General features: G+C 41.9%; 1 protein-coding gene across 1 annotated transcript in view; it reads left to right on the forward strand.

The window, feature by feature from the left end:
- Map3k5 (mitogen-activated protein kinase kinase kinase 5) overlaps positions 1-25,865 on the forward strand; it is a 210,988-nt gene that overhangs the window by 72,136 nt on the left and 112,987 nt on the right. Inside the window, exons 3-7 of the mRNA XM_038339073.1 lie at positions 7,820-7,843; positions 12,210-12,403; positions 13,550-13,718; positions 14,752-14,858; positions 17,519-17,689. Coding sequence (XP_038195001.1) covers positions 7,820-7,843; positions 12,210-12,403; positions 13,550-13,718; positions 14,752-14,858; positions 17,519-17,689 — 665 coding nt within the window. The remainder of the gene's footprint in view (positions 1-7,819; positions 7,844-12,209; positions 12,404-13,549; positions 13,719-14,751; positions 14,859-17,518; positions 17,690-25,865) is intronic.

Here is a 25,865-nt window from a genome sequence, read left to right on the forward strand (position 1 = left end):
GAGTTCAAAGCTCTTCTAGATTCCTGGGGCATGGGTCAGCGACTTGCCGCTGTAGCCCTGTACCAAAAGCAAAACTGAAATCCAGAAAACCATTTGTAATCCCCATGGCAGGGCTGGGATAAGTAGGACATGAACTTATGCCTGGCAGCAAGGTGAATTGGCACAACATTTAAGAGGGCAACTTGACAATGCCTAATAGTGTTAAGCATACAGAGATGGAACATGTATTGTGGAAAACATGGCTTACATGGGTAAAGAAATACCAGCAAGAACATTTAGGTAAGATGGTAATTCTTCTCCTCAGAAGAAAGAGTAAATATCTTATAGGAGAATGACTATCTTTTGGTAGTCATTTAGTAGAATATTATAGAGCACTAAAGGTGAATTAACTAGAATGTTACATATTTACATGTACATTTCATGGTCATATGGGAAATCATATTCTACGTTTATGACATCATACCAGCTATACAAAAATGTACCGATGCGCATAACAATGCAGTAATACATATTTACATTATGAATGGATAGAAGTGTGCTTGGAATCACAACATTCAGAATAGTTACCTTTTTGGGGTGGTGGAGATGATTGAATTGAGGGGTGAGGAACCATCAGCTATATCGCTAATGAAATCTAAGTTTAAGTGAGACTGTGAGGTACACTTTTTATACACTTGGAACACTTGCCAGTGAACTGTTTTGAAGGAAACGGTTGTTTATGCCTTGTTGTTCTCTGTGTACACATGATAACTGCATATGTTTGCATACGATTTGGCTATTGGAACTCCCAAATATTTTTAGTTTCTTTTTCCTCGTGCTCTGGCTGTGATTGGAAGTCTCAGCAGCATCTTTTTCTCTTTCTGAATTGAGCATCTGCTCTCCCCTCATTTGCTCCACTGCAGAGGAAGCGCCTGTGTGCACGTGACCGGCGGCGATGCGGCTTGTGCCAAATGTGATGGCTGTGGTGATTACTCCTTAGTCAAGAAATTTGGTTGTATTTTTCTCTTACGCTATTGACTGGAAAATGCTTTAGAGGTGGGAATTTCCCTAAGAGACCGTTGTCCGTGGCAGACTGTGTATTTACCCCCACAATCTTTTTGCTGGCTGCGGCGCATGCACATTGGCCCAACACCCCCTACCCTTGCCTGGGTACATTCATTATTTCCTCGCTGGCAGCTGATCAGCATCTCTCGAGGAAGTGACACTAGAAATCTCATGTGCACAAACCCAAATCTGTAAGAACATCCTTAAGTCAGCTCTTAAAAACCTGCCGCTTTTACACAGCAGAGCAGTTCTTTAAAACATTAAAGGTAGATTTGCAGTGTGATCCCGCAGTCCTACTGTGGCTACGTACACACAAGGACTCAAAGCAAGACACGACGGGAGTATTTGTGTGCCCGTGTTTCTGGGAAACATTGTTCGTGGTGGCAGAACGGGGGAGTGACAGCAGATGTCTGTTGATGGAGGAGTGGCTGAACAAAGTGTATATACAAATGATGGAGTATTAGTCAGCAATAAAGAGATCCTGCTGCCGTGGGGTTGGCTTTTGATTGGTTACCATGGTTGCTTCTTCAAACAGTTCTCTCCAACTTGACATGTGACCTTTTCTCTGCAGGTACAGAGGGAGCTAATTTCCTTTAAAACTTGTGTATCATGTTAGACATTAAATCTGGTTTTCTGATAACACACTCGTGGGTCACTGAAGTAAATAGATGTTGTTGTGAAAGAGTTATGATATCCGTCCTCTACGTTTTGATATTTATGCTAGTTTGTAGTTCATTAGAACATCAGGATAATTTTTATTGCAAATAATTTTAAGTTGAAGTTGAATTCTTTTCTGTATCCCGTAAAAACCACTCAGATTACAAAATGCTTTGAAACTTAGAAAAATGCACTTTTTTGCAATACTGTTTCCTTCTCTTAAAGCTTTATCTTGCTAGAATTTAGTTCAAAATTCAATTACACTTGAAACTAAATTTTAATTTTTCCAAAGGCGTAGAACACTTACTTTACTAATAGATTTCCCCCAGCACTTCAAATCTACCAACTTAATTGGTAGTACAAGTACTCATTCATTAAAACTTCCTTAGAAGCCACTTAACAATATGATCTTACGAAATCCTCTGGCAATTAGTGAATTGGAAGCACCAGCCCCCTCCTTTAAACAGTGCTGCTGTGGACCCTGGTGACAAACTCCTGCACGGTTCACCAGTTATCATCTAGAATCAGCAGTTTGTAAACTGACTGTCTGACCTCGTCCAGGTCCCACTCTTCATCCCATACACTTTCTGTATCACAGGAAACCCCATACATGTACTGTATCACAGGATGAAGTCCTACATCCCATATACTTACTAGTAGCCCTGATGTGGGATTCCCCTCTGTATGCTGTGAATATGTTTTATTACCATCGGTTAATAAAGAAGCTACTTTGGCCTATGAGAGGGCAGCATAGACCAAGGCAGGAAATCCAAGCAGAGGTAGATAGAGGAGGAAAGAAGGCGGAGTCAGGGAGACACCATGTGGCTGCTGAAGGAGAAAGATGCCAGAACCTTTCTGGTAAGCCACAGCCTCGTGGTGATATGTAGATGAATTGAAATGGTTAATTTAAGATGTAAGAGCTAGTGAGAAATACGCCTGAGCCATTGGCCAAACAGTGTTGTAATTAGTAACCTTTCTGTGTGATTATCTGGGTCTGGGCAGTTGGGAAATGAATGTGCAGTCTTGGGAATCCCACATCACAGCCTTTCATCCCATATGCTTACAAAGGATATCACAGCAAGCCCGTTTGTTGTTGTTAGAGAAAGCCTCTTGCTTCCTTCATTTTACGTATTTTAGAATTACTTTTATATAGGCTGTAATCATTCCTTATCAAATGGGGGAAAGAAGCAATTTGGGAGAAGAGCATAGAGACCACAGGTACATCAGGACTTTATTTTCCCTGGGGAGCATAAATCGATAGGAATTCAGCAGTGATGCAATAACTAAGGCATTATCTGTAGGCTGAATCAAACATTACTCTCCATTTACTTCGTAATATCCACTCATACCCCACCTACCCACCCACCCCATCTGACCTCTTATTGCCCTTTGGCAAATGGAAAAGAAAAGCAGGACTGCACAGGTCCTGGAAGGTGCCATTGTGGTTATGAGCTGACACTAGTCAGTGTCTTCATTTGGAGAGACTCCTGCTACAGGCTGTGAGTTTGAATATCTTAAAGAAGCAGAGAAAACCATCTTGTTCATTCTACAATGGTCCTTTCTGTGGAATCTGATCATCAAGGCAGCTAAACCCATCACCCTATTTGGGTCCCCCATCTTTGAAATTACCAGTGTTTTCCTATGTCTTGTGACTTTTTGTACAGAAAATCATTACACCTATAACTTTTTTAACAATACAGTTTTTAAAACATTATCAGCATGCGCTAGAATAATTTGATTCAGTGTGGTGTTGCTGAAAGAGGTAGCTGATGCCAAAAGAAAGTTAATAATGGCAATAACAACACAGTACAAAGTGAAGTTTGTATTGGGAAGTTGTGGGTAAAACCTCACTCATAATGTACCTACAGCAGAGTTTTCCCACCAAGAGATACTTTTTAAATGTGAAAAAAATGATAGGGGAAAAAAGAGGAGGGGGAGGGAGAGGAGAGAGAGGAAAAGGAGGAAGAGGAAGAGGAGGAATAAAAGGAGAAAAAGGAAGAGGGGGAGGAAGAAGAGGAGGTAGAGGGAGAGGAGGAAGAGGTAAAGGAGGGAGAGAAGGGAGAGGAGGAAAAAGAGGAAGAGGAGGAGAAAGAAAGAAGAGGAGGAAGTAACAGCACAGAATGTCCTCTATGAGTGCTTTCCAGTTTTGCTATAATGGAACCCGTTTATTGATACAGATTGTTTGAGATGAAAGCTAAAGACTCCTCATATTGTTTTATCCATAACAGTAAACAACACGGGTGCACAACATCCCTAGATCTGATTGGCAGGAGTTAAGTTGTTTGCTTTGATGTGATGAATACCTCATGTTACATATGGCTTTTAAGTACTCTAGGTAGCTCCACGAACTTCAATCACTTAGTTTTAACCTATGATCCAGTGAAAATGGCAAGTTAAGTACTAGCTCTCTGGATTAGACAGCAAAGAGTTTCTTATGGTTAAGAAATTAGCCCAGAGGTACAAAATTTCGGACACACGCAGCTGGTGAGTGTCAGGGCGATGAGTCCTACCTTCTTTGACTCATCGTATAGGTCATAATAGATGACAGTGCTCGCATGGTGTGAAATGAAAGCAGAGGATACGTAAGAGCAGTTCTTCAGGGACACGGCATACTGGCTCCAGCTAGCAGAGGCTGCATCCATGTTCCACACAGCATCAGGCCTCCCTAGCACCTCCCTCCACGCTCCTCCATTTCTGTGCCTGGTGTACAATGGAGCAGTAGCTCCTGTTCTAGGGAAGTGAGGACGTACTGCCGTGTATTCAACAGATTTCTAAGTGATGGACACTTAAGGTGCTCCTGCCTCTGCAGTTGCAATGTACACTGTTCCAAAATCGCTCAGCATAAAGACTTTTGGAGGGCGGGGCTAGGGGTGTAGCTCAGTTGGTAGTGTGATTGCCTCGTGTGCAAGAAGCCCTAGTACTACAAACCCTGGGTGTGGTAGCACACTCCAGAAGAAGAGGCAGGAAGGTCGGGAGTTCAAGGCCATTCTTGCCTACGTGGTGAATTTGAGGCCAGTCTGGGTTACATTGGGATTCTGTCTAAAAAACAGAGAAACAAGCTGCACTTGACCACTAAGTGGTTACAGAATGTACTGCTTTGTTCTGCTGCTCAAGGTCTTTTATACTAAGAGAACACTTTTACCTAAGATAGCACTCTCTTCTTATTTCTGGGTCAAAATGAACCTTTTGCTTTAGCTCGATGATTATATTGCAGGTCTTTCTCAAATGTTTCTTCAATTCTCTCTTCTATGTATAGTCCCAAATTAAGTGTCTTCTTGGCTCCCAAGGGTAGCATTTATTGGTTCTTTTTTTTTTTTTTTTTTTTTTTTTTTTTTTTTTTGGTTTTTCGAGACAGAGTTTCCCTGTAGTTTCTAGCACCTGTCCTAGAACTAGCTCTTGTAGACCCGGCTGGCCTCGAACTCAGAGATCCGCCTGCCTCTGCCTCCCGGGTGCTGGGATTAAAGGCGTGGGCCACCACCGCCCGGCCCCATTTATTGGTTCTTGCATGCGCCCCTGCTTTCCATCTGTTCCAGCCAGGACACTCTCCCACTCACGTATTGCCTGTGTGGTTTGCTCTGTTCTTCACAGCTCAGCTTCTGACCCTCTAAGCTGACCTCCAGTTCTATAAGAATATCATCTTCTCAGGGCTGGAGAGATGGCTCAGCGGTTAAGTGCACTGGCTGCTCTTCCCAAGGACCTTGATTCAATTCCCAGCATCCACATGGCAGCTCACAACTGTCTGTATCTCCATTTCCAGGGGATGTGACAACCATCACACAGACATACATGCAGGCAAACACCAAACGTAAAAATAAGAATAAATATCATTAAAAAAAAAGGATATCTTTTTGGCTCGCCTGTTGTTAAACCAAGGCTGCACTTTGGCTTCAGGCCCGGGAGAGGAAAGCAATGCTCAGGAGTGCGCCACGTGGGATCCAGGACCAGATCTGCATGATGGATGTGGAGGAGCCCTAGAGTGCCATCCTTGCCCAGGAGGCACATGGAGATGGGCTGTTTGGTGTCACCCCTTGCTTAGACATGGGAGAAAGCCATGTCTCCCTATATCTGTGACACTATAAGAATAAAGACAAATTGTCCCTGTTTCTTCTTAAAAAAAAAAAAAAGATATCTTCTCTGAGAAACCATAACCTATGCCGTTTGTATCTTTCATCTGCTTTTTAGCATGTGTGAGTCCTTTTATGATTGTTACCTCTCTTATTGCTGTGGTAAAATAACTAACAAGAAACAAATTGTGGGGGAAAGGATTTATTTTAGCTTCTGATTCTAGGGACAGTCCATCATTGCTGAAGTTCATGGTAGGAGTGTGAGGCTGGGACTCCTCACAACAGTGAGTACAGAGATGGGTAAAAAGTAGATACATAGGTAGGTAGAGATAGATAGATGGATGGATGGATAGATGAAAGGGGGGCATACCGGAAAGAGGGAGAGTGGAATATAACCCCGAGACTCACCTTCCAGAGGCTAGCTTCTTCCCATCTAGTCCCTTCCTCCTCAAGCATCAGTTCTCAACCAGTGACCCCTTATGGGGAGGAGGTGTCAAATGACCCGTTCACAGGAATTATATACCAGATATCCTGCATATCGGGCATTTGCATTACAATTCAGAACAGCAGCAAAATTACAGCTACAGAGTAGCAACAAGAATAATTTTATGGTTGGGGTCATCACAACATAAGGTTTTGTATTAAAGGGTCACAACATTAGGAAGGGAACCCCTGTCCTGCAGGTTTCACAGCCTCCTAAAATAGTACCACTCCCAAGAACCAAGTGTCCGCATGAGCTGGTGGGGACATTTCACACTCATTTAAAATGTAAACAAGTCTATTTGTTTGTTAACTCGATAGCCCAGGATGGCTGGGAACTTGCTATGTATCCCAGTCTCGTCTAAGCTGTGCAGCCAACCTCCTTAACCAGCGTCCTGTTAGTCTGGCTTGCAAGTGCTTTGTACCAACAAGATGGTGTGTGTGCACGCACACACACACACACACACACACACACACACACACACACACCCTGCTCAACACTGTCGAGTACAGTTTCCTGTTCTTTTTTTTTCTCTTCTGCTGTTCTAAAATATGCAGAAAAACCCTTACATACTGCTGAATTCTGAAGCTCTTTGTGTCTACCCTTGGCCCCTGGTGTCGATTTAGCATCCGGATACTGGCTAGGTTCTGTCTCTGCTCTCACCTTGCTGGATCTGGCTGCTCTCCTGAGCCAGATGGACTCTGCAGAAAGACTCCACAAATGCCTTACATTTCCTGTTTCTATGACAACACCCATACCCTCTTTCCTAATATGCAGTCCCATTTTCTATTTTCTAAATCATGCCTTCCTCACCACCAGGGAAGCTAGTGTACCACAGTCTTGCCCAGATTCCCTCCCCAGTGTCTCTAGTTATTGTGATGCCCAGAGACAATAGGAATGGGCGTGGCTACCTTTTAATACCAGCTCTGGTGGGGAAGCTGCACATCTAAATTATCTCCAGGAGCTCACTCCTTGCAACCTAGAAGACAGGGATATTGTCTGTGTGGTGTAGTTACCCCATTACGTGTCTCATTGAAAAGCATCTAAATTACACTTACTTTTGTTGGCGTCCTTATTATCAATGTGTGAGGCTACCTTTGGCCTAAATACCCTTTATTATTTCCAGCTACCCGACATGATGTGCTCTGTCCGTTCCCTCATGTGAGAGAGACAGTACTTAGGGAAATCAAACATTGTAATACTTTTCTCAAGGAGCTCCTGCCTAATTAGGTTATTCCCTACATACGCTTTCTCCAGACGTAAGTTTTAGGTTATCCTATTTGGGAATATGTACATGCTCTTTGTAACATGTTATTGTTATTAAATTGAGGATGACACTTTTGTGTTCTCTTATCTCCCCTAGAGAGATAAGAGATTGTCAATTTCTCATATGCAGAAGCTTAAATATATAATTTCTAACTGCAAATATCAATGCCTTTCCAATGTTTTTCTGACATTTCTCATCACAAATATAAATGTTAACACAAATTTACCTGCATACAACAGTTCAGTAAGAGCCACTGGTTTTTTGCTATACATTTGCTAAGGTATTTTTTCTTCTCTTATTTTTCAGGAAATCATTTGCCAGAAGAATACTGTGAGTATCTTGCCTAATTTTCTAAAAATGTGTAAATCTTTTCTTTCCCGTGAATTAATCTGTTATTTTTTAAATCCTCACAGCTGATCAATTTTATTTCTTCTAGTCTTTTCTACAACTTTTCATATATTGATATAAGCACAGTTGTGTCCTCTAGCCCGTCATAGTGAAATATTTTAACAATAGGAAACTGCACTAATACCTGCTCCTTGTATATATAATTATATAATTTATATAATTATTATATAATTTCAGGAAAGACTTTCACAGTACATTCAGTGTATTGGAATTACAGTTGGTAGTAACAGGCATATAACAAAACAACAATATATGTGTGTATATTATTCATATATCAATACACATGGATATATACATATAGGCATATGTTTGCATATTACATATGATCTATCAATATATATAACACATATTGTTTGTTGTTTATCTATTGGTCTGTCATGTATCTTCTATGTTGAGACGGTCAGAGTCTATTTTTTTCCCCTAGTGCTGGGAACTGAACCCATGGGCATGCACGTTGTAGGCAAGCTTTCTACCACTGAACTAATTCTCCAGCCCCTGTCCTTAAGCGGTGAACTCTTATTTGAGCTCACACCACAAAGTGCTGCCCCTTCACACAGAATTAAATTAACACAAAAAGACATGGAACATTTAAACTTTAAAATTTAAAAAGACTGCATGAAAAATGTGCTATTCCACAGCAGACATGGGAATGACTGGCCTTGTGGGCTGACGAATGTGTGTTTCATCTTAGGGAATAAGGAAGTGTTTAAGAACTCTGAAACAGATATGCATCTACAATTTAGAATGAAAATAATATATGATTTAAGACTGCGCATGATTTCACATGAAATGATGGGATTAGCATTGCAATTGGTAGTTTTTCTTTGGGTCAGAAAATTGAAAGCATCTCGTTAAGATTTCACCTCGAGGAAGAGTCACTGCAGCGTGGATAATGTTGCCACTATAAAATCTTATCCTTCACATCTCAACAGGAAATGAGCATTTACCACTCCGTGCTTCAACGCAATGCAACACATTTTACTCAGTAGGTATCAGTTCAGCGTGAACTGTACGCCAGGCCCTGGGCTCACTGCCTACCTAGGAGACTCACACCAATGGCTGAAAATGAAAACAGTCAGAGGCAGGAGGATCTGTGTGAGTTCGAGGCCAGCCTGGTCTACAGAGTTCCAGTACATCCAGGGCTGCACAGAAACCCTAATTTAGAGAGGAAGGGAGAGAGGGAGGGAGGGAGGGCACACATTTAGTCATATTTGTAAACATTGTATGTGATGGAAAACGTGGGGATGCCAGAGTTTTGCTGTGTAAGAAGACAAGTAAACAAATAAGCATTTTAGGAAATTAGGGCAACATGACATGCTGCAGAGATGATGGCCATTATTATATCAAGGTCCACTGAAGAGTCAGCATTCCCTGAGATTGAAGGGCAGGAAGGATAAGACGAGTGTATACCTTGTAAGCAAGCTGCCCATTGATTTAGGTTCTGCTGTGATCCAGCGACAAAGGTGTCCTTTAAAAGACTTGCCTTGTGCACACCTCCTTCAGCATGTTTGAATGCTGTGACGTTTCCTCCCAGATGTGAGACTCCCTTTCCACACACACTTACGTCCCTTCATCTAGTTCTTAAAGATTGAAAAGCAATATCAACACTGCTAATTTTTAAAACAACAAAGATAGAATTTGTTAGAGTAAGACTAGGTTTTGGTGGCTTTTTATGCTTTGGGTAAGAGAAATGACAGGTTTTAGACCTTGAACATCAGCATTTCTCTCTCTCTCTCTCTCTCTCTCTCTCTCTCTCTTTCTCTCTCTCTCTCTCTCTCACACACACACACACACACACACACATCCCACATGGAAAAATGTATCATGTTGCATCCTTGTTCCTTTTTCCTGCTTCGGCAGTGGCTTGAGTCAGAGGGTTAAGTTGGGTGGCTGTGCTCTGAGATCCTGGTACCATCATAGAAGGACAGTTTAGTCTTTCTGGTTGGACTCCCCATCACTTGATTTAAATCAAGGACAACTTGGTTTAAAACTCAGATCTCCACCTCTGGAAGTCCTTCTCCTACTCTGACCGACAGACTCTTTGCTGCCTCTCTGCTCCCATCCGGGTGTTTCAGACCATAACAGGCTTCATAAATAATCAAATCTGGCCTTACAAGCAGTTGGCACTTCTTGCAGCGATCTGTCACTTAGTTCATTCAGGTCCCTGTGAAGGTGATACTGAGTGGGAGAACAAGTCTACCACCTTGTGAAGGTCACATGAGGAGGCCCCCACCCCCACCCCTGCAACAGCCACATGCCCTACATTGAAAACCTTTGGGCTAAAATCTTAACTATACCAACACTAGGAGCTGGAGTTAAGACTGTGTGGCACCCTACCTGTAAAATGGAGCCAGTAACCTCTTTTCCTCGAGTCATAGTCACGCAGGCACTGAGGTGGTGGTGACAGTGGGGCCATGCTTGTCTTATTCCATGCAAGTACTAAATTAATGTTTTCCAGTTAGGGCAGGATGGAAGAAAACACTCACCGTGTACTCTTGAGGCTGGGGCTCCTAGGTCCTCTAGGAGTGACAGAGTTTGTCCCATGTCCAGCCTACCGCTCAATGCTTTGCATGTGCTTTTCTTCATGGGTTTTCTCTTAGAGGTCCCTGAATTTCATCCAGCTATATCAAATAATACTGTGGTCCGTGTTTACATTCCCATCATGCATCCCTGTTCCCTGGTGGAAAATTTTGCCTTCATTCCCAGTCTCTGGATCTAAGAAATCCATACTCTTTAAAAATGAGCATCCCAGCCCAGCCCACTACAAGTCTCAATCTCTTGGAGGTCTTCCCATAGTTGAGCTGGAGATAGAGTTCTATATGGGGTTTGTTACTGGAAGTTCCTCAGAGAGCTGCGTGCTCATCAGTGAGTCTGGACCTGCAGACTGAAGTCTTACTTTCTATTGACGTGACCATTCTTTGCAGGAAGTCACATTTGGGTTAGCTCTGGCTCCTCCTCCTCCTTCCTGTATATAGGTGACTGCTCCCCTGACCCAGCTGATTCTTCATGTAGGTGCGGAGCACATGCTACACTTTCTCCATTGCCGCTGCTCCTATCTGGTTGTCTACCCAGAATGCCAGAGTGCACAGCCACTGTGACTGTCTTCCCTGCCCTGGATTCTCTGTAGATACCCCCACTGCTCAGAATCTGTAGTTTAAAATCTTTCGCTTAGCCCTGGCCCCTCTTTTAGGCCCTAAGCTGCAGTGAGATTTGCTGACCTGGGATTGTACAGTCCAGTCCCCTTTGTCGTCTTCCCAACAGTGTTTTCCTTGGCACAAATGTCCCCACACTTGGGATAATCTGGAAACTGCGAGGTCTGTCCACCCAGGTCTCAGGGACTAAGGGGGAAAGGCACAGGCTGAAGCTAGCAAGGGGGAGGGATGTGCAGGGGGCAGGCTCCTGGGGACAACAGTATAAGCATCACCTCACAGGCCCTCTGGCGGGCTTCCTGGAGCTGGTGATGTAGGTGTTAAAGACTGGCTGGGAACCGGGTAGAGAGAGGCTGGTGGGTGGACAGTGTGGAGGGGAGAGTGGGCCAGTGACCAATCGCAGACTCAGCCCCGTGTAAGGGGCGTGGACCTCAGTGTTAGCAGAGAAGAGGGGACAGTCAAATCTGAGGTTTACTATAGGAGGGACTAGCTAGGGCTGTGCCAGTCTCAGATTTCAGTGAGTGGGAGACGGTGCAGTGTGGACCTGCAGGAAAGCAGCTGTATCCTGGCCTTGCTCTCTGCACCATCTTCCCAAGGAAGCCCATTCATCATAGCTCTCGGGATTTTGCTCTGCTGGTGTTGTGTCTGACTGACTTCCCTGATTCCCTGAAGGATGGAAGTTGTGCTTAAATTGTTCTTGCTTTAACATGTGTCCTAGTAGCTATGTGCAACAGTGTATGCTTTTTTGTTTTTGTTTTTCAAGACAGGGTTTTTCTGTAGCTTTCGAAACATGTCCTGGAACTAGTTCTTATAGACCAGGCTGGCCTCAAACTCACAGAGATCCGCCTGCCTCTGCCTCCCAAATGCTGGGATTAAAGGCGTGCGCCACCACCACCCAGCAAGTACATACATATTTAATGGTTGATAAAAGATATTTTATCATGTGTAAGTCCTAATTATACTGAAGTAAGCAATGAAGGAAACTGGAAAAATTCTATTTTCATGGGTCATAAATAAGAAAAGAATCTTTTCTGCTTTCCGTTGCACTAAGAATTATTATTTAAAATAGTAATTTTAGTCTCTGAAATGTGACCTGACATTTTTGTCAAGCTCTACTGCCTGGGTCCCTGTCTCCACAGATGTGCACGGGGAACTACACCTTCGTCCCTTACATGGTGACGCCACATAACAAGGTCTACTGCTGTGACAGCAGCTTCATGAAGGGCCTGACTGAGCTCATGCAGCCCAACTTCGAGCTCTTGCTGGGACCCATCTGCCTGCCTCTCGTGGATCGTTTCGTTCAGCTTCTGAAGGTGGCGCAGGCCAGTTCCAGGTAACACTGCGCTCACGCTGGGTGATGACCATGACCGTGCCACGGTAGTCTGCCCCGTTTCCCTGTGTGTCTTGTCACGTGTTCCTAGTTAACAGCCAGGAAACCATGTGCGGCATCCTCTTGGTGGAAGAAAGAATAGCTGTGGTTTTAGTTCCTAAGTTAAATCTAATTCACTTGGTTCATAAACAGTTTGGCTCCCAATCTATAAATTGTTTTATAGTAAAGACATAATGATTGATTGATAGATAGATAGATAGATAGATAGATAGATAGATAGATAGATAGATAGATAGATACGTAGGTAGGTAGATAGATAGATAGATAGATAGATAGATAGATAGATAGATAGATAGATAGATAGGTAGGTAGGCAGATAGATAGACAGAGAGACAGACAGACAGGCAGATGAGAGGAGAGAGAGATAATCTGTTATGGTTGCATCAGAACAAATGTCCAGGGACTTTTAGTGTAAGGGTCAGAACTCTGTAAAAATTGCTGAGAACATAGTTTAGTTAGGAATAATCTTCTGGCCAGTGATTTAGGTCAGCAGGTACTCGCTGCCAATCCTGACAACCCGAGTTCAGTTTCCAGAGCTCAGATGGTGGAAGAGGGTGACTCTAATTGCCATACCCATGATATGGCAAACACAGATCCACACCTATGGGCAATAAGTTGAAAATGGAAAATAATTTTCTTGAGACAATGTACCTCTGACTGGCCTGGACCTGTCTATGTAGTCTCAAACTCATGTGCCACCATGCCTAGCAAATATGTGTATTTTTTTTTTAAAGAATCAGCTGTTTCTGTTAGTGGATAATGATCCTGAGCCAGAAAGGCAAAGGTGTATTATATTCAAATGATAGGCATATCTAATTTATTTGGGATAATTTTCATTCAGAATAGCAAAATGAAAAATAAGGTTTGGACAGTTTTTGAAATATGGCAGAAATTGAGAAGAAATACATGGCCTCCCACCTCCCAAATTTCTTAATAATGCCAAATATGTGAGATGTTCCTTTTGTACATATTAATGAGTTAAAAACTACTTATGGACAAATGTTATATTTTTCCTTATTAAAAAATTACTGTTTCTCACTGAATTGTTTTCTAGAGTTAAGCTCTTTGAAATGTGTGTTTTTTCACTAGCCAGTACTTTCGGGAATCTATACTCAATGATATCAGGAAAGCTCGGAACCTATTCACTGGTAAAGAATTGGCGGCGGAACTGGCAAGGATTCGGCAGCGAGTGGACAATATTGAAGTTTTGACGGCAGACATCGTCATCAACCTGTTGCTTTCCTACCGAGATATCCAGGTGAGAAGATGCTCGAAGTGTCTCTTGGGTAGCATACACTGGGGGAGGAAGGGATGCTGGTGTTGGATTTCAGCCAGCTAATAGGTAATCCACATTGCCGCGTGGAGCCGACTGATAACTTTCCACCGCGTGATTTCATGATGCGTGGAAGAGACTCACACATGGGAACTACCGGGGACTATGACATAACTCATTTACTCCTCAAAATTGTTCGCATATCCAACTCATGGAGGCTTAGTTCTCCGCTGTGAGCCTCGGGCATACCTGTCAGTCAGCCAGTGAAAGTTTTGCTCTGGCAAACAGCAGACATTCTTACTGCTTTCTGAATGTATCTTTTACTGCCTGAAATTATGCTACTGAAAATGGACAGTTCCGGGAACAAGAAAGATGCAACTGATTCACTGTAAACTAGCAATAGATCCTGTAACATGACACACCGACACACTGTATCTTCCCTATTGCCATCTCCTAGATTTTTTTGAGATCTGGAAAGTAGGGTAAAATCTCTCAGAGAAGAATGTGCTGTCAGCATTGTAGTTTGAAATCCAGATAACTCCAGGTTTCTCATTTCTGTATCTCGCCTCTTGACCCTGTGTGAAAATTCACCCATAAGAGAGGCTCAGTACTTGGAGAACTGTGGTAACCCAGAGCCTGTGGCTGGAGGAATTCCCTCGCAGGAGATGAAATCATTTTGCTACTTTCAACAGAAGTTCAGTCGGTTTGCACCCTGGCCCTTTAAAGTAACCGATGGAACCCTGCAGACCGGAAGTCTGGCTGTGTGAAAAGAGCCAGTCATGTTTCTGCGGTTTGTTTGGGTTTTGTCAGATACCGTAACTGTATTTTTTTATGCTTAAATCCGTGTAATAGAAACTTCTTAGGAGAAACACAGCAGTTGCTTCTTGGGTTTTCAAAGGTCTCAGCAGATTCTAACTTTGCGTTTAAATCCCCTTTCTCAGCTTCAGATGCCTGGCTGTCAGAGGCATTTGGAACTTTCTCCTAATGGCTTAATTCTGTGCTGTTCTTTTGTTGAAAGGACTATGACTCTATTGTGAAGCTGGTAGAGACGCTAGAGAAGCTGCCGACCTTCGATCTGGCCTCGCATCACCATGTGAAGTTTCATTACGCATTCGCCCTGAACAGGTGAGATACTCCCTCCTGGGTCCTGTAACTTCCCAGCAGCTTCCAGCTAGAATGTTGTACTGTATCTACCTTAGCTGCGCGTGCCATACTAAAGGCATCCCTTCTGATTTCTGTTTGTGTTTTGGGGCCAGGGTTTCACTGTATCTCTCAGACTGACCTTGAACTTTTGGTCCTCCTCCTCTGATTTTTTGAGTGCTGGTATTACCAGCCTATAAAACCATGCCTGTTCCGACTCTGTGTGTGTGTGTGTGTGTGTGTGTGTGTGTGTGTGGTATTTTTTTCTCTCTGTGTGTTACTAAAAGCCTCTTGTGCTATTTGTAGATTTTAATTTGTTATCATTTTTTTCTCTGACAAAGTTTGTGTTTGCTATTTATATTCTTATAACGTTCAGTATCTTACCAATATGACACTACTTTTAAGCAAATATATTTATCCTTGGGTATTTGTTGGGAACTGGTTCTAAAACCTTTTAAAGAAACCCAAATCCAAGGATGTTCAAGTCCTTATATAAAGGAATGGTATTTCATGTAACACATACACATTCTCTATGTATTTAAAACCATTTTTAGATAACTGTGATATCTAACACAATATGATGCTATTTTGTACTATTCGGGAAAAAATTCTCTGCATGTTCAATATAGACATTTCCCCAAATATTTTCAATGCATATTTTTGAACCCAGGACTGAGAACTTACAGACGTCTAAGACTGTCTCAACATGGTCTTTCACGCAGTGACTGACTGAAGTATGTGGATAGTTGTGAGGAAGTGAATGTCCTCAGCCAGAGACAGGTTTCCTCAGAGCTGCTGTGAGCACAGCGATGAACAAAACCCCACTGGTGACATTTTAAATGAAGTGGCCATGAGTCCATCTGAGTCACTGTTGACAGAGCCCCTGTCTGTTCCCCCCGCCTGCTGTCTGCAGCACTGCACACCTCAGCCCAGATGCCCAGCTAGACTCAACAAGGAGGGCCATCCATGCTCTGACCTCACATGGAACCAGAGTCCTGAGTGTCCCAAAATACTTAGCTGTGCCACAATTTTCTTTTATGGAGAGAAGGGTGGCTATACATGGTGCTGCCAAAGAAAATGGTTAAAAAAAAAGGAGGGAGATGTAATTTATATTGAATCCACTGTGTGCCGGATAAGCCTTGATTTCCCTCATTTTTCCAGCTGAGCCTACTGCAGCCTGGGAAGGACGAGTAATTGTCGCTGAAGGTTCCCAGTAGACACATGCTGTTCTCTAGAAAGCCAGCATGATTCAGCCAGAATGTCGATGTTTCCTTCTTTACCCAACTCAACTGGAGAACTCACCAGCATTACCAACAAGTGTAGAGTGAAGGCCTTTTTATCTTCCATTTGTTAAACACCCGTTACATCAGACACATAAGACCTCCAGGGCTTATCTACTCTACTTTCAATCACCCCCCCTCCTTTTTTTAAAGTAAAGTATATTTTGTAACAAAGCGAGAAAAATCCTATGAATCCCTTAGAATTTTACTCTATGTATTTTTTGTCTCTCTAAAAGTAAAATCCAATGGAATGAAAAGCTTATTTGTATAAAACAATGTTCTAAATTCAAAGTGTTTTATACAGACGGTAAAGAGGGATTTGAAATAGTATTAAGAATACATATGATGACTTATTTGATATGTATAGTAATTTTATTTGAAATGTATCTTGTATACCATATAATTTATTCATTTAAAATGTCATATATCTTTGATTTTAGTATATTTATCGAGTTATATGTCATTCCTACAAATTAGGGAAGTTTTTCACCCTACAAGGAAACCTAGCCATTAACAGACACCCTCTCCCCCACACCCCAGAGCCTCCTGCCTCTAGTAACCACTAATTCCCCCTTCTATCTCTGTTGGTAGCTCTTTTAAATCTTTCACATGAGTGGAATCATATTGTTGATGGCCTTTTGTGGCTTACTGTTTTTATTAGCATAATATTTTCATCATTGAAGAAATGTGAAGTATGATTTTGAGAATCATCTATATTTATTACTTAAAAACAAACTCCATGAACTTCAAGGTCAGTCTCTGTAACTCAGTGAATTCCTGTCTCAAAATAAAAATAATATAAAAAAGACTAGGGACATAGCTCAGTGGTGGAGTGTGTGTCTAGCATGCCTGAGGCCTCACGTTCAAGTCCAGTACCACACAAACTACGTAAAGCAACTTCCTTAGATGCTCGGCCAGCCACGTGGAGGAACCAATCAGCCATTGGAGGGATTTGAATTTGGGTATTATCTGTGAATTAATTTGCTTACTGTTTTGGAACAAAAGCCTTGAAAACTAATGTCAAGAGTTTCTCTTTGAAGTACTTGGTCACAGGGGTCACACTTAATACTCCACCAACTCGACCCTGCTCCTAGGCGACAGTGAGATTAGGATTCTGGATGGGTAAATACAAGTCTATCATGTTGATCAAAAAAGCAGCTCCTATAAGATCCTTGATAGACCCAGTAGACATGCATTAGAATAAGAAAGCTGAGGGCAAGGTCCATAGAGGAATCTCAGAATCTAATTGTCTTTATTCTGCCAAACTTGACTGATGTGAATCAATACATAAAATAGAATTTTTAAAAGGCAATTGGTCTATAATTGCTTTTGTGATCTCTGTGGAAACCATGTTCTCTAATTTAGGAGAAATCTCCCTGGAGACAGAGCCAAAGCTCTTGACATCATGATCCCCATGGTACAGAGTGAAGGGCAAGTGGCTTCAGATATGTATTGCCTCGTTGGCCGAATCTACAAAGATATGTTTTTGGATTCCAACTTCACTGACACTGAAAGCAGGGACCATGGAGCATCCTGGTAAGACTGGAGAATGGGAACTCTCTGCTCACTCCCAGAGTCCATTGTGCTCACAGCTATGTGCAGGTGATGAGACAAAAGCATTTCCTTCTGTCCTCTGGATTCTAACTTTAGTGCATAATTTTTATAAAATTGATTTAACATGGAAGGGTAAGTTTGCATAAATTAGATGGAAAAAGTGTAAAATGTAATTTGATTTGAAGTGTATGCTATGAAAAGCAAAATGCCATTTCATGAGAAGAATATAGAAAAGCATCCAGAGACTTGAAGGAGTAGAGAAGGCATACAAGTATGTGGATAAGCAAAGTTAATATTTTAAGGATTTTAATTGTTCCAGCAGGGTTTATCATGTGATTTGATTTCTAAAGTTTATTTAAAAGAATAAAGGGCCAAGAAAATAGGCAAAGCAATTTTGGAGAACAGATGGAGGGATTTGCTCTATCAGACAATAAAGCTCACTATAAAACTAAAATAATGAGATTGTGGTGCAGCTGTGGCCTGGGTAGACGAAACACTGGAACAGAATGGTTTACATCCACGAGACTAGATTTATAACAGGGTATGGGAAGCTAATGAGCCAGAGGAAGAAATGGCTCTTCAGTAGTGGTACTAGGAAATGTATTGATCTCTCCAGGAAAGCAAATAAAGTCCCGTCTCTATTTTATTTTCTACCTTACTTTATTTTATTTTTTTCTGGCAGTAGGGAGGGATCAAACCCAGGGCCTTGCATACACTAGGCCAGCCTAAGCTACTAACCCAGCCCAGGACCTCTTTCTTAAGCTCTGTGCATAAATTTAATTCTCAGTGAATCAAAAGATCCAAACACATACATACCAAAAAAAAAAAAAAACAAACAAACAAACAAAAAAAAAAAAACAAAAAACAAAAAAAAGAAAAAACGTGCTAAGGAAAATACTTTTAGCATAAAATCTGTAAATTATGCTTATAACTTAGGGTTAGGAATTAATATCTTAAAGAAGTCTTCAAAATACTAAACAAACAAGCAAGGAAGTCCCCAAACGCGAGCAGAAAGGGAAAGATTCTGAAGGATGGACTGTGTTAAATAAAGTGTGCCGCTACTCCTTAGGGTTATGGCTTTGGGGAGGGACTAGGTGGCTTCTGTTCTGCTGATCTTCCTGCTGATGACCATTATAACAGTTGGGGAAAGTTAGAAAGCAGTGGAGCTGGACCAGAGAGCCAGAACCTCGAGAGCTTCATTAACTGACCCTTCCCCCAGAACCCTCTCTGGACTGCAGGGCATGGGACAGTTGGAACTCAAACAGAAAACCACAGTCTTAATGGCCCAAGGAGTTGATGTTTGGTGGCCAGAGTGCCGAGAAGTAACCCGTGAGTACCGAACGTGCCACAGAGGGAGGAGAACCAGAGTTCCATGTGAACTTCTTGACTGAACTCTGGATACGTGTGCACAGAGAGAAACTGAAGGAGCCTTCGAGTAACGTGGTTTGCCTTAGGATGGAGGGAGTACAGTAATTTAGATTATCACAGAGCTGTGCTAGTAAAACTAAAGCCAAGCCTCCATGTGCTGAGAAACATCAACAATACTTTATTTGCCTCTCATAACCTATGGTGATTTGAGTGAGAATAGCCCCAATAGGTTTGTGTGTTTGAATGCTTAGTTATCAGGAGAGGAACTGTTTGAGAAGGATCAGAAGGATTAGGAGGTGTGGCCTTGTTAGAATAGATGTGGTCATGTTGGAGGAAGTACGTCACTGATGGTATGCTTTGAAGTTTCCAAAGCCGACACCAGGCTTTGCACGTGTGTTCTCTCTCTCTCCCTGTCCCTCTCTACCTCTGTCCCTCCCCACCCTCCCTCCCTCTTTCCCTTCCTTTCTTTTTTTTCCTATCTCCCTCTTTCTGCCTGCTGTCTATGGATCAGTATATAAAGCTCTCAGCTATTGGTCTAACACCATGGCTGTCTGCTTTCTTCCATGATAGTGAACCAAATCTCTAAGATTAAATGCAAGCCCCCAGTTAAATGCTTTCTTTTATAAGACTTGCCTTGGTCATGGTGTTTCTTCACAGCACTAAAACAGTAACTAAGACAGAAGTTGGTACCAGGGACTAGGGTATTGCTGACCATACTGTTGTTGGAGGAATGTGAATTTGGGATTGGAACTAGAAAAGTGATTGAATGCTTTAAGGGGGAACTTAATGGGCCATACTAGTAGGAGCACGGAAGACAGTAGTGCTGATGATGATTTGTACTATACAGGCCCGGCTTAAGAGGTGTCAGAGGGGATGCATATTAGCAGCTAACCTAGAGACTACTCTTATGATATTTTGGCAAAGAATGTAGCTGCTTTTTGCCCTTGTTTTAAAAGTACGCCTGAGGCTAAATTCAAGAGTTTTTAGATTATTGTCATTGGCAGAGGCGATGTCAAGACAGTCTAGTATTGAGTGTCATGTAGTTATGATCACCCTTACACAGATCCACAATGGAAAGGAACAAGTGAGGCAAAGAGAAATACAAAATGTACAGTATGAGGAGAAAAAGAGCACCAAGAAATGTAATGTTGGAGCCAAGTCTTGTGTTCAAGGAGATGAACAGATGGAAGAAAAGATGCTAAATGGGAGTAAGGGAGTGATGACCTCAGGGCAAAACCTCATCCAATTAATTCTGCAACCAGTGCAAGGAAAAGGTCTGAGGAATTTCCTACGCTTAAACAAAGACAGGCTTATATAAATGTGTTCAAGGAGTGGGGCAGGTTCCAGCTCTAGCGAGCAGAATTTGGCATCTTTGGCCATGTTTTTTGGCTTTAGAGTCAAGGAGGATGCAGGAATAAAAGGGTTGTGAACGTCCTCCACCCACTGAGGCAAGCCACTGTGGTCAGATGTGCGTCAGGGGAGTCCCTGCATGGATGCCTGGAGAGGCTATTGCATGAAGCTGTGAAGGTAAAGCCTGGATTGTGTTGGAGATCCCAATGTATTGGGGATGCCAGATCCCTGGGATACTTGCCAAGGAAAGCTGCTGACAGGATATGGAACCATCCCAAAAGAGAGAAATGTGTTGCAGTCAAAAAAGCTGGAAGGAGATGAGGAAGAGTCATCTAATATAGAATTTGGAATTTACCCTGCTGGGTTTCATCTTGCTTTGGTCCAGCATTTCGTCACTGTGTTCCATTTACTCCCTGTTGTAATGGTAACGTGTATTCTGTGCCTTTGTGTGTTAGAAGTAGGTGATCTGTTCTTTGATTTTGATTTTACAGAGGGTTACAGTTAAGAGACTGCCTTGATTCTCAGAAGAGACTTTGGTCTTTTGAACAGTGTTGATACTGTAAGACTATGGGGAATTTTGAAGCTAAACCAAATGGATTTTGCATTTTGATTTGGCTACAAGCCTTCAGGTAGTGAGTCTATGTCGCACATAGATTCATATACTTAAATGCTTAGTCACCAGGAAATGTTTGAGAAAGATTAGAAGGATTGGATGTGGCCTTGTAGGAGGAAGTCCATCATTGGGAGTGGGTTTTGTGGTCTTAAAAGCCCATACTAGGCCCAGTCGGCCCTGCCCCCAGCTGCCCTGCTGCTGTCTATGGATCAGTATGCAAAGCTCTCAACAATTGCTCCAGCACCGTGCCTATTTCACCCCCTTCATGATGATCATGTACTAACCTCTAAGCAAGCCCCAATTAAATGCTTTCTTTTATAAGAGCTGCCTTGGTCACAATGTCTCTTCACAGCAAGAGAATAGTGACTAAGACATAACTAGACTCTTAAGAAAAAAGAGAATCCAGACTCTGTAACATATTCACTATATCTATTTCTCCATGAAAAATTACTGAAGATGTGAGGAAGAAAAGTATAATCCATGATCAAAAGAAAAGCCAGGCATAGAAACACATCTATGGGGTTGATCATGGTGATGGATACATGCCCATAATCCCAACACTCAGGAAGCATAGACAGAAGGATCAGGAATTCAATGTAAGTCTTAGCTACACAGTGAGTTTGGGACCTACCTAGGCTACATGAGACCCCCATCTTAGATTGAGGAAAGGAGGGAGGGAGGGAGGAAGGGAGGGAGGGAGGAAGGAAGGAAAGAAGGAAGGAAGGAAGGAAGGAAGGAAGGAAGGAAGGAAGGAAGGAAGGAAGGAAGGAAACCAAGCTATGGGCAAGACAGGCTTTGGAACTGTCAGAAGACAAAGACATAAAAACAATGATAAAATATTAAAGAACATACTTGAGCCAAGCAGTGGTGGTGCACGCCTTTAATCCCAGCACTTGGGAGGCAGAAGCAGGCAGATCTCTGTGAGTTCGAGGCCAGCCTGGTCTATAAGAGCTAGTTATAGGACATTCACCAAAACTACAGAGAAACCCTGTCTCAGGCGGTGGGGGGGGGGGGGGAGAATATACCTGAAAATATTCTGAAACTGAAAAATAGCATATTAGAAGTTAAATATCACAGGTTAGGACTTATAGCACATAGGTCAGCTATAATATAAGAAAAGGTCACTAGCCTTGAATAGTTATTCAAAATCAGAGCAGAGGGAAGAAGAAGATTGAGATAGAAATTAATAGTCTTAATGACCTGTGAAGACAGCCTGGCTGCATCTTATACAACTTTGAATTTGAAGTTCAAGAAGAAAAATGATTTGAAACATTATTGACTGACAACTACTCCATCTTCACCCCAGAAGTTTAGGCAGCCCAACAAGACACTCACAGACTAAACAAAGGAAAGTTTCTATTGACACATCATAGTAAAGCTGTTAAAAGTCAGAAATGCAAGAAAATTCTTCTGTTGTCTGTAGAGGACTGGGGAGGAATGGGCTTCCTCCTTCCCAGAATTCTCCTGTTCTCATTGACCCACCTCTACTTCCTGTCTGGTTGTCCTGCTTATACTTTTTGCCTGGCTACTGGCCAGTCAGCATTTATTTAAAACATGATTGACAGAATTGTCCCACACCATTCAGGGGGGTCCTAATTGATAGCCAATAACACATTGTTAATATGGGAAGCTGAGATAATCACATTTAAAGTTCATGCAGTCCTACTAGCTTAGAGGGAGCCCTTAAACACAGCAATGGCTGGAAAGCCAAACATAAAACTAATGGCACAGTGATTTCCTAGATCCATCACAGGAAGCTGTGGTTTGAAATTTTGAGTTTGTACTCAAGTGATTCCTACAAGGCAAAGAGTTTTGCGTTGTGTCTCTTGACCAAATTTTTTCCCTCTCCTGTAACAAAGGTGTGACATAATTACGCAGCATATTTATTATTGTGAGATTTACACATTAAAAGATTCATCACGGTAGCGGGACTAGAAGCTGTTGTTTGAGGAGTTTTGTGCCCAGAATGAATGCTTGACTGTGGTAGCGATAGTGTGCCAATAATGATCCCAAACCCCTGATTTTCATGGTCTCTGAATTCAAACGCATCAGTCACAGGGACAGTTGAAGTATTTCTTTCCTCTTTTGAAAACAGGAGTCTGAACTACTGAGAGATAAGAGATTTTTCTGTCTTCTTTTGGCTTGGTTTCAGTTTTGCCAGTTCCTTTTTCATGTTTCTTGTTTAGCCCAAGATCAACTGTCTTTGTGATCAAGGTCTTGAGGGCTAGCCAAAAATGTCTTTGTTTATGATTTCATTCTAAGCTACCTCTGAGTTTTCTAGTAAGAGTAGGAACAGACGCTAAGAGTTAGTAGACTCAATGGGAGACCTTAGGAATTGATCACGTGTCTTGTATTGATTTATTTAGTAATGGGAAAATGTCACTTCACCAGGGAGCCTGCCCATAACTTACCTTGAGAGCTGTCATATTTGTTTATCCTCCTAGACACTAAGACTGGCCCTGTCTTAAGTGGATTTATTTTTTAATGAGTATACACTATTTAGCTGTTGCCTTTTCTTACTGTTTCAATCTATCTTGAAGGGCATGCCCTTTTCTTGCTAGCACAGACTCATGCCTTGCTTTCGGTTAGAGCTGAGAATGAAAGCTGCCTCACTGGGGTGCTGACATTAAAGGATACTGCTGAGTTTACCGAGTACCTCTTCAGACGTGTCTGGCATCACACCTGCCCTGGGGCCTCCATCCCAACCTGATGTCTCCAATGACCTTCTTTCTTGAGTCATAATCATCTCTGTCTTTGCTTGTCTACTGCAGTCAGTCCCTCAAGCCTTGAGTCATAGATTGAATCATTTCATGCTTGTTTGGAGAAACTGTGATCCATGCTCCATAGAAAGTTTAAGGACAAGAGCTTTGACTCAACAGAAAAGGCCCCCAGGCAGTTGTGACAACAGTGATTCATAGTGAGTGCCCTTTCTTACAAGTCCTGTTTTAAATCTTGTTAATAAATCCAGTGTTCCTGCCTCATGGTGGAAGGTGAAAGTTCCATCCGCCTCTGTGCATATCACCTGGTGCAAGTTGAGCTGTGCATGTTATCTTTGTACTGCCCTGGGGACACTCCAGTACACAGCTGATTTCTGAGGGTTTTAGTTGGGGATTCAGAATGTAAAAATACAAAATCAGAAAAAAATGATATTTTTATTTTCTTTTAATTTTCTGCAATGTGATTTATCATTACAATGGCCTTTGGTTTTTGAACATGATGCGACCCAAAGGATAAGGTTAGAATGAATCTATATATTCATTCCAATGGTGGCTGAAGCACTAAAAAACAAAGATTGTTTAATGTGTTTTTCATGGTCATTGGTTCAGTTATTGAGTTCGTTGAAGCCCTGGAGGTTGGCTGGAATCATGTTACTACATTCATGTCTTGGCATTCATGGGGAATTAGATGTAAGACACCCAAGGATCAAAATCCATGGGAACTCAAGTTCTTAGCTGTGGTAATTGTGTATAACCTATGTAAACAGTCCTTTTGTCTACCCGATTTGTCTGCACTACTTATAAGAAAATAAGGACAGATCACCACACCAGAGAGGTACCATGCCTCTTTTAAGACCTTATCTATAAAGAAAGAACTGAAATAGTCACACTTAGTTCTTCTGTGGCATAATCAGCCTAGAACACTGTCTGGTTTGTGTCTTTGAGCATACATTTGAGCTCTCTGTTTGGGATTTCATCTAATTCACTCACTAGATGACATTGCTATAGGACTGATAACTTTGGAAGAACTTGTGTTGTCATAGTTTGTGTTTCTTACATCACTATTGGGATTTATGCATCTGGCATTAATCTTTGCTTCATGTATATTTTTTATCAGCTATATTCTTTCCAGTGAAGTTGTCCTGCTCAAGTGGGACTGAGATATGGTAGATTTGAGAGTGAAATTCAGAAAATAACTTCTCAGACCAGAATCCCTGGCTGGCTGGTCTAAGCATTCTGCTATTTCTTGAGTAGTAACAACCACAGCTATCGTCTATAACCATAATGCAATTGTTGTACTAGCCAATTTATAATAGCAGCCTCTTTGACATCAATAATTGCTGGAGGATCAAAACACTCAACCTTTTGTTTTCATTATCTCTTGGCAAGGGGGCAAAGAGACTGGAATATTTTGACAAAGGCACACTATGAAAGTTACTTTTGCACTGATCTTGGGAATAGAAATCGACAGAATCTTTCTGGGATGCAGTTGGCATTGTGCATATAGAGCTCTGAAATAATTCATGTTCTTTGATGCAGTTATGTCATTTGGAACCTATCCTAAAGACAGAGCAGATGCCAAACAAAGATGTACTTACAGTGACATCCACTACAGTGAATTTGTGGTAACAAGAAATAAGAAACCTAAATGCTAACAAAAAGGAATTGTTTAAAATGAAGGATAGCATCTCAATAAGGTGAAATGCATTTATTCAAAGTTGTGGGTCTATTGATGTGTGTGTGTGTGTGTGTGTGTATGTGTGTGTGTGCTGTTTGTTTTGACAGTGGTGATACAAAATATACCTTAAAAGAAATTTTCCACTCTAACCAGTTTTGAGAATACAGTTCACCAGCATCGAGTACCTTCCTACTGTTCTGTGTCTTTTCAGCCCCACCTGTCCACAGAGCTCTGTTGTAGGAAGGCCACTTGTTTGTTCCCAGCTGCTCAGCTCAAAATAACCACAAAGAAACCATATTATTTGCAATACTGTTTGGCCAATAGCTGAAGTATATTTCTGGTAATTCTTATATCCTAAACTAACCCATCTCCATTAATCTGTGTATCACCACACCACGTGACTGTGGCTTACCTGCAAAGTTTCAGCATGTC

Source organism: Arvicola amphibius, chromosome 8 (genome assembly GCF_903992535.2).
Source record: "Arvicola amphibius chromosome 8, mArvAmp1.2, whole genome shotgun sequence".
Taxonomy (NCBI): Eukaryota; Metazoa; Chordata; class Mammalia; order Rodentia; family Cricetidae; genus Arvicola; species Arvicola amphibius.